A 19757-nucleotide genomic window follows, 5' to 3' on the forward strand; every position below is an offset into this window, starting at 1 on the left:
GCAAGACAATTCCATAGAAGCTAAGAGTTGTGATAACATGTTTTAAGTCTTTGGTTGATGGGATCAAATGCTGTTCACCACAAAGCTTCTCATAACAGCTTCACCAGTCAGGGGGCAGTTTCCTGGGTCTCTTCTACACAGGCTCCTGGAGAGGCTCCGCGTTGGCGGAACACATCCTGCTGTTGGTTGTTTTCAAGGTTGCCTGCCCACCCCTCTCTCCTTCTCTGCCCTTACCATTCTAGAGGCAGGGGGCCTGCAAACTGCACATCTTGAAAAGGCTGATGGAAAATCCCGCCAGCTCTATTTTATTAGCCTCATCCTAATACTGCCCTGGGGATGGCCTGGGTACAAAGCACTCATCCACGTCATGACTCTCCGGTTCTTGCTGCTGCTCCTGCATTCTTTTTAGAAAGAGAGAGATGGTACCTTAAGGACTTCAAATAAATTCCTAATGCTGAGCCCAAGGCATTGCAAATATCAAGGTCTTTTCTCCACTAGCCTCATCAGGAAGAAAGAGAATCGGTCCAGAGAAAGACTCGGTCTTCAGAAGTAAGTTCTGATGCTCTGGCTCTGTGGCACTAGAGGGGGCCAGAATTAAGGCTAAGGGGCAACCAAAATCTGTAGCCCCTAAAATGATTCTGCAAACCTTCACTAAGAGCTGACAGGAGTCTCTACCTTGGCTGGTTGGTACAGGGAACAGACAATGAGAAAACCATGATGCCCTTCCCAGACCCCACCCCCACCACACCCCAGTAGATTTAAGTTTCTCAGGAAAAGGCTAGCTTATCAGGGATATCACAGACAGCACAGAGATGTGCAATGTTGTGTTCAGAGTGTTGTGGTGGCCTATTTAGGAGAGAAAAAAATTCGGAATTTGCAAAAGAATTCACTGTGAGTCTTGAAGTACAGTTGAAATGTCTTAGTATGAAGATGTGGAGAAAGAACATTCCAGGAGAATGGGTCAGTCTGAACAAGTAAACAGAGCAGCAAAATTCAGAGTGGTGTCCTCACTCTTGTTTGGTCAACAACAAAAGACCCAGTTTGGCTGGGATGCATAAAGAAAAGTGAAGCGGGAGCTGAGGCTATACAGGGAGCCTGGGACCAGGTTGGGTAGGTGCAAGTTTACCAAAACTTGTGCAGAGCTAATATTGACTGGACCCGAGTACCAACAAGGTGAAAAGAGAAGACGGCCAAGACTGAGCATGCAGGTGTTGCTGATGAAGACTAGGCAGGAATGATGACATGTCACCAGCCCCATCATTCTCTCCTGTGGCTGGATTTATCAAATTTGTCACTGGCCATTCCCCAGGTGTCACTGAAGTCTGTCACATGCCCCACAGTTGAGCTTGGCGCTCTGAGGCTTGGGAGTTTAGACATATGGGACTGGAGCTGGCTGAGAAGGGAGGATCAATATGTGACAGTGGTCCAGTTTGATTTGTGAACACTTCCTGTGCACCTAGGTCTGGAGGTATACAGGAAAATGATAAGATGAAATCTTGGCCTTAAAGGTTCTTAAAGGCAAGTGTTGGTGGCAAAGAATAGATCAAGAGCTGGCAAAAAGTTGCACACCCAAACATGTATCTCTATTCAAAGCCTAAATAGCCACCAAATAGCACAGTGCCTGTTTAAACCTTATTCCCAATCACTAGTTTTAAAATGTTTATTTTTTTCAAATCATTAGGAACAGGTAGATCCAACTGTTCCAGGTAGCAATTGAAAAATAATGATACAAACTGTTTAAACATGGTATCTAAGGTAAACACAGACTTTCCCTGTTTGCATACGATGGCATTTCAGCTTGAGAATTTGTTTTATAAACAAGCATTGGAGTTGACATTTAGCAAGCTCCCTGGTTTCTACTCTAATTGCCAGTTTTGTACTTGGACACTTAAATTACTTACATATTCACGAGATTAGAAATGGGCTCTGACATTGGGAAATTTCATGCACATGAAAATCCTGCCAAACCAGCATGGTATATAACGCTCAACATATTTCTTATAAATAACTGAGTGCCTTTTTACTTAATGCAGTGCCTTGGGCATCAGGTAGATATCAGTTTCCTAAGTGTTCCTGCAGAAATCATTTGAATATCCCCAGGGGGTTGCATTCCAGGATCCCTTTGTCTTTATCTCAGTCTTGCCCATTTAACATTAAGGGGATGCTAGGCCTATTCAAAAACAAACAGAATTACTGTGAAGATAAATAATATTTAATGGTTCACTGTTATTATAATCAATAATATTTTTGAGCATCACATGCCACTTCTTCCCTGTTCCATTCATTCTGGTTCCACAGTGTCTTCTAGTGATTGATTAAAAAGGCATTCAACGTTCATTAAAGTGCCTAAACCCTCACATATGGGAAAGACGTTGGGGTAAGGCAGCCTGTTGCTAAGGCAGGCTTGTGTCTAATTCCAGCTGCACACACCAGGTCTGCTGTCTCTCAGGTCTTTGGATAATGCATTGGCCAGCACTAAGCTATGCTTGCTATGTGCCAGGCTGTGTTAAGCGTTTTACATACACCATCTCAGTAGCCCCAAACAGTCCTGGGAGGCAGGTATTCTTCTTATTACTTCTACTTCACAGGTGACGATAACTCCAAAATTGGGTGACCTGCTGAAGGTCACACAGTAGTGGTAGAGCCTGACAGTGTAGAAAGCTGATGCTCTTCCTCTCTTGCTCCATTGTCCAATACGACTGCGGTTTTGAAAATGCCGGTATCTATTCCCTTATCGAGTAGTCAGTATTTCCCAGGGAATGCCCAGCATTCAAAACAGCCATGATCATAAGCATTGCCACTCTGTTAGGGTCCACTGGAAAAGTCATAATTAAAAATGAAAAAAAGGGAATATTTGCGTTTTTGGTTTTTTAAGTAGAGATATGAAACTGTTTAAATAGAATTTCAGAACCAGTAGAGAGAGAGAAGAGAACTAAAACTAGTTCTTTGTTAACAATTTACTTTTATGTATGTGACTAAAATTCTATCATTGCCTATCAATCACATTGGCAGTCCATTTTTCATTTTCCATCAATATGTGATTTTAATTCAAAGTCAGCCTTCATTATTACAGAGAATGCCAGCGGTTAATATTTAGAGTTGCCATTATTTGTGAACAGAATCTGTCAAAGCCTGTCTCCCCCCTTTCAAACGATGTTTTGGTTTTGCACGTACTTGACATACACAAACCAAAATATTGAAGATAAGGACGACATGCAAGCCTTAGGATTTCTTATTTCTTTTATCAACTGCCAAATTCTTTGGAATTTAGAGGAGATCATGAATGAAGCGAGTTTCCCACATAGTATGCCCGGACTGCTGACTCATAGAGTTCCAAAATAAGTGAGACAATAATATAAATTTGTAAATATTCTAGAACTGCCATGAAATAAAAGGTGGCCCACCAAACCGTCCTAGAGGTTTTATCCTTCTTCCACAGGATTAATCATGCATTTGAATGTAAGTTTTTAATATCACAGAACAATATAACATCCCCTAGAATAAAATCAAAGGGGGAACTGACGAACAGAAGAAAAGCAAAGATAGTGGGAAAGAAGGAAGGGAAAAGAAAAAAGTGGTCTGGGGACTAACTAACACAGGGCAGCAGATAAGGTGTATTCGTCCTATACAGTGCTCCTTTTTAAATTTTTGAGTTAGTTGTAAACTCATAAAAATAAGAAAAATGACATTGAAAACAAAGCAGGATTACTTCTCTCTCAAAAAAATCTGAAGATCTAGAGACATTGGACCCGCCCGCCATCCTCTGTGGCAGGAACAGCAGGCTGGGGCCTGACAACATCCCTTCCCTCTTCTAAATGAACACCTTCTCTCCAATCTTCCACAGCCTGTTGTGTTCAGTTGTACCTCTTGTCTGTTCTTGAGTTCATAGCCTAGGTGGTCTTGGACATCCACAGGGATGGGGAGAAGCAAACCCTGCATAGGACTGGACAAGAGTAGTCCTTCCTGCTTATGGTCTGTGGCAGCAGGTCCTTCTCCAGAGCTACCCCAAGAAGAGGCCTTTCCAGGGGAGAAAGGGGCCTCTCCTCTCCAGCCACGCAGCAGCCTGAGTTCCAGCAGTGTTCAAATTGGTTTCACAACGTTGCACTCTCCCCTTTACAAATCACTGCTCCAGTGCCAACCCCAACAGAGACGCCAAAAGTCTGGTGTCCCAGCATGGTCGCCAAAGCTCAAGGTATACGCATAATCTTATACTTTTCTCCTGTTTTTTGATTTCCTTGCAGTCACATCTGCTCTTTGTTTTCTCTCATTTCAAATGTTTCCCAACACATCATGTTTAGTGAGGTGTTTAAGACAGACTGAGAGATGCCGTTGGAGGCAATGTTTTATAGCACAGCTTGTACACTAGTTTATTGCCAAATTAAAATAAGATGTAATCTAGCAGACTCGGCCTGTTGCTAAGCCTTCGTCAGGTGGTTTCCTGTACTGAGGCAAGAAAGTGCAGGGAAACTAGCAACGGAGTGAAGGGCTTCATCTCCTTTCTGCTATGTGCTCCGTTTCCAGATGCAATGAAATTTTTAAAAATAATAATAATAAGCAGAATGCTTCGTTTGCCTACTGCTTAAGTTACAGAAATAAAGAGTAAAATAATAAAGGAAAGCAAGATTTTGGCACTCCAAATAAATAAATGCCACAGAATTCTTCATACTGTCCACAGTGATTCACTCTTGCGAGAAGTCTAAGGGGTGGAACTTTATACAACCAGCATCCCTCTCTGTCCGTTTACATGAAATTTCTATAATGTCTAGAATGCTCATTTTTCTGAAAATTCCAGGGCTTTCCAAAGGGACATTCTTACATAGACCCTTCAGAGGCCAGGGAGTCTAGCTTCTGTTTCTATGCTGGGTAAGTCTGAGAACGGGGTTTCCTAAGCAGACAGGCTATTTCTTTAAGAACTTCAATGAGCAAAAGGCTCCACACCTTCTCCCCTCAGTCATTCTAGTCATGGGTGCCTGGATGGCCACATGCCCATTCAAGAGAGTGTTTACCTCTTGGCAGCCACTGTGATGGTTCATTCTATGTGTCAATTTGACTGAGCTAAGGAATGCTGGTAAAACTCATTTCTGGGTGTGTCTGTGAGAGTTTTCCCAGAGATATTAGCATTCGAATCAGTAGACTGAGAAGATCCACTCTCCCCAAAGTGGGAAGGCATCATCCAATCCTTTGAGATCTTGAATAGAACAAATAGGCAGAGGGAGGTAAACTCACCTTCTGCTCTCAGACATTGGAGTCCCTGGTTCTCTCTCAGGTCTTTGGACTTACTAGGGCCATTGGCCCTGTCCCCAACCAGTCCTCAGGCCTGTACTGAATTATGCCACTGGCATTTTTGGTTGTCCAGCTTTAATATGGCAGATCTTGGAACTTATCAGTCCCCATAATTGCGTAAGCCAATTCCCATTAATACCTCTCTCTCTCTCTCTCTTTCTCTCTGGTTCACTGGAGAACCCTGATTAATATAACCACCTAGATATTCAATATCAAAATAGATTTCTCCTTTTAAAGAAAAAGACTAAGACATCAAAACATCCTGGTTTTGAGAATTCTGAGGACATTTGACTACGCACATCTCTCCCTGATTAAAAGTCACATTTTTCTTTTTCAAATACGTCCTCCCATGGAAGTTATGGCCAGTAAAATTCTATCTTGGGCCAGAAAGGACAATAGGCTCAGCCAAACTCTTTGAGTCTCTTATAATGCTCACATCACAAAACCTTCACATGGTGTTGAGGCATCCAAGAGGAAAGACAGTCAGAGCACCACGGCCCATATGGCTCTATCCTACAGGCCAGAGATCCAAAATCTGTCCTCAGGGCCTTAAAAGTCTCATTCATTGAAGGAGAGAAAAAGCAATGTCAGAGAAATAAGGAAAGAATAAATGTGGGGCTATGTGTTCAAAAGAGGGACAGTATGCCTCAAAAGACAAAGAAGACAGCAAACAAAGAAAAAGAAAAGAGAGCAGAACTGTTCACAGGTAAGTTCTGAAGGAGCTGCCACCTTCACAAGGTATTTTCCAAGAGACCTTTATTGAGGATTCTGTTCACCAGGGTTTGATGTTCAACAGCATCCAGCAGACTGATCTTAGCTGGGAGATCTGCAGCAGCAGCATTAGCAGCTGACACAGAAAAAGTGATGAGCAATACTGGTATTAAAAAATTAATGTTCCCATTTCCTAGGCAAATACAATCGCTGGCCAGACAACACCAGCATAGGAGTCTCATGTTGTCCCCAGCTGTATCTCATCGGTGCCCAAAGCTCCATGATCCATGGAGTGACTACAGTTATTATTTCCATATCACTGACCCACCTGAGCAGCCATGGTCCCTCTCAACCTGACTTCCAGCCGAGGCCATCAGCTAAAGGCTCATCTGATGGCTGCAGCCCACTCCCTTCCAGCTAATGCCCAACTCCTCATTCTGTGATTCAAACCCTGATTCAAGGTCTTCTCTGCTCCCTACTCGTATAGCAGGTTATCCATAATTTTTGTTTCCTTTTCCAGGATGATTTATCCTTCCTTCTTTCTTGGAGAAACAGAGAAGTTGACAGAAAGGCTGGTTTCTGCCCATCTGTTCACCTCAAAATGTCACCCTCGAGAATGAGAACCCTACCAAATTTCAGGGTGGGATTGATCTCTTTCAAAGAACATCTACAGTTAGTGATTTTCCCTTTCAGAAAATTTATTAATCTCTCAGATATTTGGATCCTTAGCTTTATACAGAACAAAAATTGATAAGGCATCTTCCAACTTTAAAATGACAGGATTCATTGGGTCTATGGTCACAAAAAATACCTTTTGGTCCAGACCCTTAGCATCTGATGCCAGGGCTACTATTATATCACCCTAAATGGTCTTCCTGGCTTTGACCTCATATTACTACAGTAACATCCTCATATCACTACTGATTAGCTCTTGTAATCTACAGCTGTGAACATATCAATGCATACCAAAATTTTCAAAGGCTCCTAATTAGGAAGACAAAAATTATTTTGCCTAACAATCAAACACCCAAAACTGTAAAAAAAAAAAAAAAAATCAAGATTAAGTTGCAAACTGTTTGTATGTGTGTATGTGTGTATTATAATTAGTTTCACCAAATTTCAGTTTCATGAACATAGACAAATTTGGAATCCTATAAACATGGTTTTACCAACTTTATATGTTTATGACATTCCTCTTGTACAAAATGTGCCTCCACCCCCCAACAAAAGAAACACAACATATTCATTAAGGTCCAGTTCATAGACCTCCAGAGTAATTAGATCACTAGATCGCCACCTCCTGAATTTGGGCTACCGATTTCATGTCATTGATCCAGCCACTTTGTCTGTCTCTTATGCATCAATGAGAGCACTGCTTTTTTGGCTTCCCTTAGATTACTGGTGAACTCATAGGTATTAATCTTCTATGTCTGGATAGATTGAAAGCTCCTTGATAGAGTTATTTTATACCAACACTGCACCATGCATGGCACTTAAAACATATCCAGAGTTTAATATTTGTTTCTTTTTCAATCACATTAGAAGTGTACCTGCAATTATATTTGCAGCTACCAATATATGTTAAGGCAAAGGAAACCAACACTAAATACTGCTCCCCCCAAGTGGCTAAGTTGGAGCCACATCCCAGGTGTGGGAGGCTCTCCTACAGTGCTCTCTACTCTGCTGCAGTGACTATCGGAGGCACAGCCTGAAGTGCTGGAACATGAAGGGTTAAATGGTCACATTTTCAGTCATCTCCTCCAGCATAACTGCAAAAATGCATAGCTTTTACTTAGCCAGGTAAATTGGGCCCTCACTGTTCCTCTGGTATTGGGGGGAGGAGGGAATTAACTAACTGTCGAATAAAATACAATAAGCCAGTGGATTAAATGACTAATCCTCTGTGTCTGAGCCACTCAGCCCTCACCTCTGTTAACTGCACCCTCCTGGACCAGATGCACTGTGGCTTGACTCCAGGAACAAAATTGTACATTCTGCCGAAAGGGTAGCCAGGCTGCTCAAGAGGAAAAAAAAATACTAATTGCAAATCCTTTCTATTTTTAGGCTTAATGTGCATTTTATTTGGCAGTAAGAGAAGCATGAATAAAACTCCAATCTTAGGAACTTTAATTTGCTTCCTCCAAAACGCTCATGTCAGTAGAGACCTTGGGAAGTTGCTCACACTATTCCCCTGCCTTCAATAACCCCATGCATCTGTAACAGCCCAGATAGATAAAACCCTAGAATACCCTCCTCACTTACGTAAGTCCAGTATTCTTTAAATATTTGTAAGTTCTAACACGTGATTCCTCTAAGGAGAATTCTCAAAATGACTCCACTGAACAATGTATTTCACAAAGAACATTCCAATATTTCACCTAGTATCCCTTTGGCTTTTATGATTACAGTCTCTCTCACATTTGCCTATGTATATGTTGTTTCTTTTAATTTTAATTTAATTTAATTTGTTATTGCTAGCCTTGTATTCTACCTGAGAAGGTAAGTTTCTTAAAAGCAGGGACTATATGTATTTTATAGTGTATACTATATGTAATATAGAGTATATAAGATATATTACAGGATGACATTTTATGGGACACACACACACATGTGCTAGCATGACCTCATCTAATGCTTTCCTAACAAGTGGACTTCTTTAACCTTTCCTCCAAGTCAAGAAAAGCCTTGAGATAACTAAGTTCTGAATAATGTTATTTACGTATATTACTGTTCCTCTGGCCATTTCTCTCATTGTTTTAACAAACCCCTAGTGTTCTTACTTAACCTTTTGGGGTCTGACAAAAGCTATGAACCCTTATACCAAGAGAAATGATCACCTATCCATGTACATAAAATACTGTCTCAAATTCAGTGGGGGTTAGTGGCTCCTGACAGCCTTAAGCATCTATGCTGAGAACTGTTTCTCCACAATGTCTTGTTTAGTATCTAACCTTTATTTCTTAAGCTGTTCCAGAGGTTTAGCTGGTTTAAGAAACCCAAGATCCTCCTCGTTTCTCCTTGTCTCACTGGCCCAGATTTCAGGCTACTGACCAAAACAAAAATGATCACTGAGACGAAAGGTTGAGATGATGAACTGACTTTCTTTTCCCCGGAGAGCCATGCACTAGTGCCTCAAACAATGTACGCATGCTCACCTTTTGGTCTTGACTGTAGGCCAGAATCCAGTCCTCCTGCTTGGGGTGAAAAAGCAAGCTCTGGATGTAGAAATTCAGCCGATACTTTTGATAAGTTGCCCCTTCATCTGAGCTGATCAGCAAGCTGCTCTCAATCTCCGGGTCTGTGAGTAACATAATCTGTAGCAAAGAATTTTTGGGGAAAGAAAACAACAGACAGTTAAGTGGACAGCTTTACAAAACTTAAAAATGAGGTAAAGTTTGGACAAGGGAGGGACAAGGGGCAGGCAGAGAATGTCGGGCAAACAAGGACCTTGACTCTATCAGGTTTATTCTTCCATCTTGGACCAATGCTACAAAACCATTTTCACTAAGAAAGGAAAGAGACAGATGTTGGAAAGAAGTGGGAGAAAATAGGTAACTGCATTCTGTTCTCTTTTGTAGGACTCCTTTTTTTCTCTCCAAGGTTATTGCCTAAAGCTGGAAGATTTCCCATTTTTGTCTTAACCTCAACCCTCCTTCCTACTGTGCCCTATGTACTCTCCATTCACGGTGAATAAAGGAGCAAGGCTGGTGCTGTGCCGTTGTGGGAAAGGAGGAAAAAGAAAGAGGATGGAGTCCATTGTGTTTTCTTCCCTACCTCAAGTCCTTTTGTTCCACTTCAACAATATCCCAATGTCGTCCTATCTTTAGCCTAATTTTCTGAGTCTGGAGTCAAAATCTAGATCTCTAAAGCTTTCTCTAGAGATTTTACAAAGGCTGTTTTACCTGACTTCATCACCTTCTAACCTATTATATGGTTTACTTATTTATTTTGCTTCTCCTCTATATATCTTCTACTAGAACATAAGCTCTGTGAAAATAAAGAGATTTGCCCAGGTTTCCATAGGGGTATCCCCAGCAGCTAAACTAAGCCCCAGCATGTATTACACACTTCATAAATATTTGCCAAATGAATGAATGAATAAATAACAGAAAGAATTTTCATAGTAGTCCTGTGGAATTAGAAGGGTGCCAAGAACAGCTTGAGGAGATAGGAATAGAAGTTCCATCGAAACAGGGACTGGTTGCCCTTCACAATCTTCACTGCAGAAGAGGCTATAAACACGTAAAAGTTCACAGCTTTGGGTATTTTGCACTCTCTCGTTGGGATGCCTAATCTTGGTCAGAGCAATGTGAACAACCCACAATAGCAGCGAGATGCAGGAGCTGCCCTGAAAACTGCTTTTTATTCTTTCGTTTTATGCCTCCAGGAATGTGTGATAAAGCACCTCGTACCCGACTCTCTGTGGGTCTCCTTTCACTCAGTCCAAGTGCTCACCTAATGTCTCCAGGCAGGTGGCCTTAATGCTGCCCAGTGACTTCTTCCCCATCAACTTATTAATTGGCACTCTCTGAATTTGGTTCGGGGAAGCATGAAAGATGTGCTTAATGTGTTGCTGTATGAAGAAAAATCACTGCAGCCTGAGGCTTAAAGATTAGCAGCCGAGGATGCTGCACGCCCAGGAAGAGGAGAGAGAGAGAGAAAGAGAGAGTGTGTCAGTCATGTCACAGAAGAGAGAGTGCCAGGCAAACACATGGAGCTCCCTCAAGCATTTGGAGGCAATCATATTAAAACTTCAGAATAGTGAGTGTCACCTTTGAAAGTGGTGTCCTGTCACTGCAAATGGCACAAGAGGACTGCGTACCAGCACACTGCGCCTGAACTCTGTTTGTGTTAACCAGCATGAGTTTAAGGTTCCTTGCTGTTCTTTCAATCTCCCCTTCTTGGAGAGGAGGAAAGGATGTGGTGGGGTCAAGGGAACGCCGTGGCTGTCAGCCACTCTCCCGACAAGATGAAAAGCACACACAATATTGAAGACTAATTGCCTCTGGTACCATGTTCTAGTGAAGCCTCTGCCCACCAACCATAAATTCCGACAAAGTTTTGGATTTCTCTGTCTCACACTTGCCAAGCAGACAGTGTCCCCTCATCGGACGGATGACAAGGACCCATCAGGTAACCTGCCAAGCACAGACTCACATGGCTTCATTAAATTCTAGTCTATGCACTAAGCACATATATTTAGATGGCTCCTAAATTCACAGGAATATTTCCAGGTGATTTCGTATTTAGTGGGACATAAAAGCTGTCATTTTTTCGAATAACAAATAAGCCATCAAATGATCATATTGCTTTGTGTCTCCAACCACAATTAACAATAATGTACAACAACCTTTTGGCACCACTGCCAAAAAGTAATTTCCATGATAAATGGAAAAAGGCTCAGTTTTATGGAGCACCTATTGTCTCAGGAAAGGCGATTTTTTTTCTCTTTCTGATTTTCTACCTCCTTGTTAGCCAAGATACACTTTCTCCTCTTCCTATGAGTATAGATCTCACCACCTGCTTCTCCTGGCAGACTACTTCATCAAAATAAAATTTAAAAAGAAATTAAAAACTGGGCCTATAGAATATCTCCAAATATAGCTGATTTTTAATGTATCATTTATTTAAAATATCATTGATACTCATTTATACTCTAAGTAATCAGTCTGTATGAGACATTCTACATCTAAGTAGTGGTTGGTGGTGGTAGAATATAATGCAAATATTTTCAAAGATATGAATACTTAACATTGTACAAATAAAACTACTGATTTCCTTAGCTTTTATTCTGCGTACTAAAAATAGGTAGACCAAAATCCCACCTTCTCTTTACAGACCAAATGGAAACCCTCCATGTGGGAATTTGATACTTTGGAAGGGATGGGAGAGGGTGGGAAATTCCCCTTTGGGCTTTATATTGACATCTGTGCTACGCAAGAATTCCAGTGGTTCCTCTTTCAAATTTCTGTCCGAATCTACTCAAAACAAACAGGTCAATCTGGATCCACTTTTGTTTAGTCATTTTTTATTGCACAAACAACTTTGTAAGACCTCCAGTAGGATTCAAAACAAAAGAAAAATGAATGGTTCATGACTTTATCCCTCCAAGTTAAACCATGTTTGTGTTGCCTTCTACTTCTCCTCTCGTCCCCATATAGCATATCGCAGATTGAGATTTTTATTCTGATTTTTTTCATTTAATATTATGGACTGTATTCATTTTCAACTGAATCAATCATAAGCACACAAACAAATGCACACACATTAACACACACCACTGTATACAACGTATTCCAATTACCTAATCATAACCTTCAAATTAATTAAATTACGATTGGTGCAATGGCTGCAACATAGTGAGTATATGATGAATTATTGTTAATTGAATAAGTAAAACATTATCATTTTAGTCTTAAATTCAAATTCTTTAGTAATTTTGCTTCACATGAATTGAGGTTTGTCCTGTCATTTTCTAGGTTATAAAAGTGTAAATAAGTTAATAAGTAAATAAAGAATTTAGCAAGATCTAAAGAGAAAAGGTTTAACCTACTTGAGAAACAAAAAAGTGCAAATAATAAATGTGACGCAGTCTTTAGACACAGATGATATTGTTTAAAAATAAATAAGTCCTATCTTCTCAAGAAGGTGTTCTACTGGGAAACATTTTCAAAATGGTAAGTTCGAGTTAGAGAATACTCTTCAAAATTAATAGATTATATTTCTTAAACATACCCAATGTCCCTGTTTTTACTAGTTTAAAATGATCCTCTACCCTCTTCTGACTCTTCATGTGACTTTGGATAAAAGGTATTTTGTTGTGTTTAATCCTCTGTATTCTGGAGTTTGATCTGAATAACAGAATTTTAGGAGGACTTTGTAAAAGACTCAAATAGAAGTTTTGCATGTTCTTAAAGTAAGCTCATAAAAAAGAGGGGTCATTGTTTACCTGGAACAAAGCTTGTTCCATAGTAGGTTCATATATCCCTGCAAATGAATAAATGAATGGATAAATGAATTAATGAGTGAGTCCTTTTCATTCCTGCCTTCTGCCGAATGCAACCTGGCCATCTCTGCACCATTGGGAGTCCCAGTTCTGAACAAATCCTTGCTGTTCTCCTGGGAGGCGAAGAGGGTGAAGACAAGAGCAAGAGACTGCCTTTAACAGGAAAGTAATTATTCTCTGTTCAGATCAGCCCATGAGTGATTAGAACCAGTGTGCTTACGCCTTGCAGGGTGTGCAGATGCTGTACTGACTGCATCTGCAGATGGATTGTTTTCCATAGAAAGTCAATAATGGCGACACAGGCTCCCGCCACCCAACTCTAAGCAATCATTTATCATCCACTTTGGGAGGAGGAAGAAACTGTATTTGCTTTTCCTAGATGTGACAAATGAACATGAAATGCAATTTATAGATTGCAAATACGTCACTTCTCCCCTTTTTTGGTATTAGTCCTTCTGACAGCTCAGTGTCGTCAAAAATTAAAAGCACCTCTACTCTTTTGGGCTTGTTTCAGATTCAACATATGGCTACATGATGTAATTCTACAAAAGGCTGACAGGCAGCTTTCTGATCTTTCTGGGGGTCTACTGTGGACCTTCTTTCCAGAGGAATACTGCTACTATTTGGTTTTCAAATTTTTTTTCCTTGATATGTTATTCTTGGAATTCTACCCATTTAGATCAAGCAGTGTTAATAATAAGGAGCACTTCACCAGCTCTGGACATATACTTTTTCCCACCATTTCTTTGGTCCTAATGCAAAAGTATTTGTTTTATGTATTGTTCATTATTTGTTTGTTAATTTGTTTACTCTTTGTCATTTATGGCTGGAATCAAAAAGAGGTAATGTGCTGCTGTCGGATATCTCTTGCTTTTCTCCAGGCTTAACTTAGCTCCAAAAGCTCCTATCACAGGTGCATAATAAATGTTTTCAAATGGTATGACGACAACAAAGAAAAACAGCAGCAGTAGCAACTGGGCACTCTAGTTACCCACTCACCTTATTCAAACAGAAATATTTCTATCTATAAATAGCACAAGAGGCTATTTACAAACTTCTGGCCTCAAAATTAAAAACAAATCAAGTAAAATGTAATCAGAGCAAGTGAGTAATTTCTGACCAACAGGGGTGGAAAAGCTTCCTATTCTCAATGTGAGCTGAGCGTTTATCGTTCCCAGATGAGCTGAGGGTGACGGCAATAAGTACTTATCAATGGGCGACTATTTGGAGAACAGTATTAGAGAAGGTTACACAGGATCCCTGAATGATCCACGGAAAGGAAATCGCTGAAGTACATACAATAGTGAAAGAAGGAGAAAAAGGTGATTCACACAAATAAAAAGAAAAAAAAAAAAACCCTTCAAGCATACACTGATAGAAATGAAACTGTGAAAAGTTGGAAATGACATAACCATCCTCCCAAACTCTGCCAAGTTCACCTAATGTGCTATCTTTGTTCATTAACAAAAAATATTGTCATCCAATATGAAGAGATGAAGAGAACATTTGGGCAACAGACCATCTATTTGTGACCTGGAAGGTGACTCAGTGAAATTGTTGGGACACTTTAGAATTATATTCTAAAAAGTTTATTCTATCAGTTTACTTTCAAACTACTTTTTTAATGAGGGTCCAAAGACTTAGACTTCTTAGAGAAAAAAAAAATTTAAGGAGCATATGATTTCAATCCTTCACATATGTCTTAATTGCCTTGTCAGGAGACCTTACTCATTAATTATTATTTGCAACAACAATGAGAATTTATTTGATACTTCTTGTCCAATCCTATACAGTACATAGGAAATGATCAAGGATCATCAGGGATGACAACAGGCAAGCTATGCTTCTTGAAAGATGATTCAAGAAAGATAATTTATAGGACATCTCTTCTTATTAATATTTCTCTTGGGACTACTGAACACAATTCTCTCCTTTGAGTTAATTTAGAGAATCACAAACTTTAATACATCATCTCACTCTGAAACCCTGATTCCATTGCTGTGGATGGCACTGACCGTCTATAAAGGAAATTATGCCCATGCATGAGCGGTTTGATCTACAAGGCTGAGCACGGGGCTAGAGCACCGCAGATGCTCGTTCTTCAGGAAGAGCCATGACCAAATCCTAAACCTGACTCTAGTCAGTGTCTTCATGAATGGGTGCCCTTCCTGACAAAAGAGAAAGGGAGTGTGCTTTGTGAAGGTCATTCATATCATGAGAAGGAAAAACAAACCCTAAACATATACTACAACCACAGGAAATAGTATGGGCTGGGTTTAAAGACTTGGATTTGAGTTTCTTCTCTTTCACGTATCACTTGTGCCACTTTAAATACCTCACAGTTCTCTTAATCTGTCTTTGAGCCTCAGTTTCCTCAATAAAGGTAGTAATATTCTCAACAAGTTAGTATTTACTGAGCATCTGTTGTATACCAGGCTCTCTACTAAACATTTAAAACATATTATCCCATTAAATTGTTTATGAAAACCACTACAGGTGATATCATTATGTCCATTTGACAGATAAGGAAGTGAGGCTTAGAGAAAAGAGGCCATTTGCTCAAGGTCACACAGCTACTAGGTGGTAAGGAGACAGGAAATGGGATGCTTTCTACATCCCATACTGCATAGGTTTATGTGAAGATCAAATAAGACCATCTGTGTGAAAGCAGTGTTAAGTTTTGTGCAAATCTTACTATTTTTACCTATAAGGGATGGTACTTTTAGTACTAAATGTTCTGCTAAAATATGATTGTTGAGTTCTAAAGAAGAGAGAGAGAGAAATAAACCTCTCATTGCAAATATCTCATAAAAATATTGCCTGGATGGAAAGAGGCAGCAATAAGGAACTGGGTGGAGGATAATGGAGAACTTTAGAAACAAAGTGTTAGTAAAATACTGTATGCTTGAACAAATAAAAATAAAATTTTGGGCTTTAAATATAAAACTATGGGATTGAAATACCCAGTCTGGTTCACACCAGATTTTACGCAATGGCCCTGGCCTCGTCCTTCTAGCATCGCTCCTCGTTATGACTGGTTTTATGTTTTACAATAAAAAAATGGATGGGAAAAGGCTGATAGAAACGGCGAAAAAGCTCTGATCCAAGGATAGTCTATAGGAAGAAACAAACATATCCTCACAGGCTAGTTCCCAAAGAGGGCTATGCTAAAACAAATAAGAATCATTACAGTGTAACTATTTTCCTAATAAGCGCATCCTATGCCCAATTGGCATCTAAAAAATTGACTCATTTTGCTGGAGAAATAGCTATTATCATACTGAGATGACAGTAAGGAATATGGGATACTCACTAATGCTTAGCATTGAGTAATCCGGTTTAAAAAAGTAAACAGTTTAGAGAAAATGTATAACGTACACATTTCAAAGGAGATTTTTATTATTGCAGTTACTATGAAAACTGATTAAACACCTTGAGACTATTTGAGCCATCTTAAAAATCTTAGCATTATCCCATAACCTCAGCTCAAACTCAATCAGAACACATTTCTATTGGTCATTACAAGTTTCAGAGTAACTTCTCTCTTAAATCCCCAAAGATCTATAAATGCCAAAAGGTTACATCATTTTAAAATGTTAGCTGCTATCAGAAAGAGCCATGATGCTGGAAGAAATGAACATCCATCTTCTTTGCTCATGGGAAACTTTATAAGAAATGATGTTCATTTAGTGATAAGAAATCTCTTTATTCCACCAGAAATGATAAAGGAAAGCAGGTGGGGAGGAAGAGAGAACAAGAAAAAAAAAGCTATCAGTCTACTTAAATATTGATTTAGGTGAGGGAAACACATTTTTGGTAAAAATCTCTAAATTGTGCACTTGATTTTAGAGTTTGAATAAGTGTCAAGTTGAAAGTCGGGAAAATAAAAGGAAAAGCTCACAGGAATAAATCCACTCTAAAAATCAGTGAACAGAATGCACCCACATTCTTTATCCTTTGCTCTGTTTGTATCTTCATCTGATGCAAAAGTCCAGAAAATGCCACCCCAAAATACGCTGCTTTGGTATACTGATTACTTCAAATGGAGGGCACTTGGGGAACAGTAAATGCAGGGAGAGGCTTTGTCTGAGCGACCCTTACCTGCCTAAAGACGGATCCTCCAAAAGGGACTCTGTGAATACCCTCCCGGGAATCTCATCAACCAGAGAAGACTAAAGAAGAGACTAGAGGCTGGCACCACACGTGGACAGGCTACCACCTGTTCTTCTGAGGGCCCATTCATCTTTCCCCAAATTCATCTACTCCTCCCCAATTTTCCCATATCCACCTGTGAAGAGGGTATATAAGCTTCTAGATCTCACTGGGTTTGGGGGGAGGTATTCACTTTCCTTTCATGCGATGCCCCCGTGCCTGCAAGGAATGTATATATAATACCTTTTCTCTTGTTAATCTGTCTACTGTTGGTTCATTTCACAAACAATTATGGAACCCCCAGAGGGTAGAGGGAAAGTTTTCCCTCTCCCACACTAACAAGTATGTTTTAGTTTTACTTACTTACATTGGTACTTCATGGTAAACTGGCAAATATACCAGGCTGTACTGAGGAAGACTGATGGAGCCTCAGCTGCATGAGACCTTGCTAAAGTACTTGGCTATTAAAGCTTTCCCGAAAAGACCATGGAGACCACCAGGGGTTTCTCTCAAACATGATTTGCAGATCAGTGAAGTGCCAATCTCCTGTGCTGCTCCACTGCAGAGCTCTCAAGAAAATGGGGCAAGAGGGGGTCATCCAAAAAGAAGTGCCCCATGTGAACATGGAGATCCACTTCATGCCAATTTTCCTTCTTTTCTCAAATATTTAATGACAGACATTAATCATCTCAAGTTGTTTTTGAGAGTCACAAAAGGGTGAATGTGCTTCATGGACACACCCCTGGGCATAATTACATTAAATGCTGCTTTTCCTGTCTCTTTTCTTCTTTTCCTCCAGTCAAAGCAGGAAATACAGTGGTGCAGTGTTTTATAAAGATGACATTTTTCCCCCATAATTGCATTTTCTAGGCAGTTCTGTATCTTGGCCTGACTTCATCTCAAAATACATATTTCAGAAGCAGTAGAACTGGTACAGTATATTAGGGAGAAAAGAACTTCTGTTCCACTTACGTGCTGGTGCATAACAAACTGCCTTAGAACAGTGGCTTAAAACAAACATTTTGTTTTGCTCATGATTTTGTGGGTCAGGAATTTTGGAAGAGCCCAGCTGAGGAGTTAGTCTCTGGTCCACGTGATGTCTACTGCGGTGGCCAGAGCTGGATGTTCTACTTCCAAATGGTTTTTTCACTCACCCACCCAGCCTGAGCCTCTCTCTTTCCCCTTGCGTAGCATCCTCCAGGGCCCTCCACGTGGCTGAACATCACACAATATGGCAGTTTCATGTTGGCCAAACTTCTTACACGGTACCTGGCTTTCTTCAGTGTGAGCCTCCTAAGATCAAGCTTTCCAAAGGACTCCAGTGGAAGGTTCAAAGCTTTCTACGACCTACCCTCAGAAGTCCAAGGACATCAGTTTTGCCACATTCTATTGGTCAAATCAGTCACCAGTTCTGGGCTAGATTTAATGGGAGGGAAAAAATAGAATCCACTTCTCAAGGGAGGAAGAGTATATACACACACACACACACACACACACACACAAAACAGGGAGGGCAAGAATCGATGGCAGCCACATTAGAGATATGTGACCACAACTATTTTCTGTACAAATTGTTACTTATAATTTTAAAAAAGGGGAGGTGATAAAAAGTTAGTATTATATTCTATATGAATAATAAAATCCTCATAATCATAGCATACTTGGGATGCAGCTATCTTGAGACTGTCAGATTTTTCATTTGGTTTTGGCTGTGAAATAACTCTGTTACCTTAAACTTTTAAAGCCTGAAAATTCCTAATCTGGTATCAATTCAAGGTGATTATAGTTATTAAAGACCAAGTGAATTTTATTGTTAGTCATTCTCAGAGACATCAAGAAACCCAAGGTCAAGAAATTCTAGTGTGTGGGTTTTCAGGATACATAAATTACCTACATTAAATTATAGAAATATAGACCTATTTAATGTTCATTAAAGTGTGCATAAGTAACTCACTAAAAAGAAAACTGATATCTAGGCATTACAATCCCATAATTTAATTAAAGGATTAAAAAATGGTTTTTTTAAGAGCAAAATAGCCCTTGTCCCTTTATGCTCACAACAAAAGCACCAGTATCAGTTACAAAATAACCAAGAAATTGAAAACAGGATACTTAGTGTACTCTTCAGTCTGAACTATGGATCTTAAACCTACTGACTTTTAGGTAGCTTTGGGCCAATAAGAACAAGAAAAGACCATTTGGGTCTGAGGGTGAATGGTAAATGTATCCCAGAAACATACAAAAAGTTCAATTTTTATCATGTCTAGGTCCATGTAAAACCATCCAAAATTTTTATTTTTTGTTTGTTTTATTTTATTTGCATTGTGCTGTGCAGCTCAAGTCCTACTGCTGCGATGCCAACCCTATAAAACACTCATGTAGTCCAAGTTATCACCAACAGGGAATCCACATTTTAAGAAAATAACCACAAAATCAGCTCTCTTGACTTCAGTGGTATTTCTCAGCACCCCAACAAAAAGTACTTTGTGTTTAAAAAAAATCCCTGCAAAATATTGCCTTCATCAAACATTTTCAAAGAACATGATCCTTTATGTATCTGAGCTATTATAATATCTTTTATTTCTCTAGTTACCACAGTTGCTCA

The 19757-nt window shown here is 39.8% G+C and overlaps 1 protein-coding gene across 4 annotated transcripts in view; it reads right to left on the reverse strand.

Annotated features, from left to right (window-relative positions):
• SORCS1 (sortilin related VPS10 domain containing receptor 1) overlaps positions 1–19757 on the reverse strand; it is a 467434-nt gene that overhangs the window by 156595 nt on the left and 291082 nt on the right. For all 4 annotated transcript variants that reach the window (XM_069461103.1, XM_069461105.1, XM_069461104.1 and 1 more), the window contains exon 4: positions 9150–9308. In XM_069461103.1, the coding sequence (XP_069317204.1) occupies positions 9150–9308 (159 nt within the window). The remainder of the gene's footprint in view (positions 1–9149; positions 9309–19757) is intronic.

The sequence above is a fragment of the Eulemur rufifrons genome, chromosome 28, assembly GCF_041146395.1.
Source record: "Eulemur rufifrons isolate Redbay chromosome 28, OSU_ERuf_1, whole genome shotgun sequence".
Classification (NCBI taxonomy): Eukaryota; Metazoa; Chordata; class Mammalia; order Primates; family Lemuridae; genus Eulemur; species Eulemur rufifrons.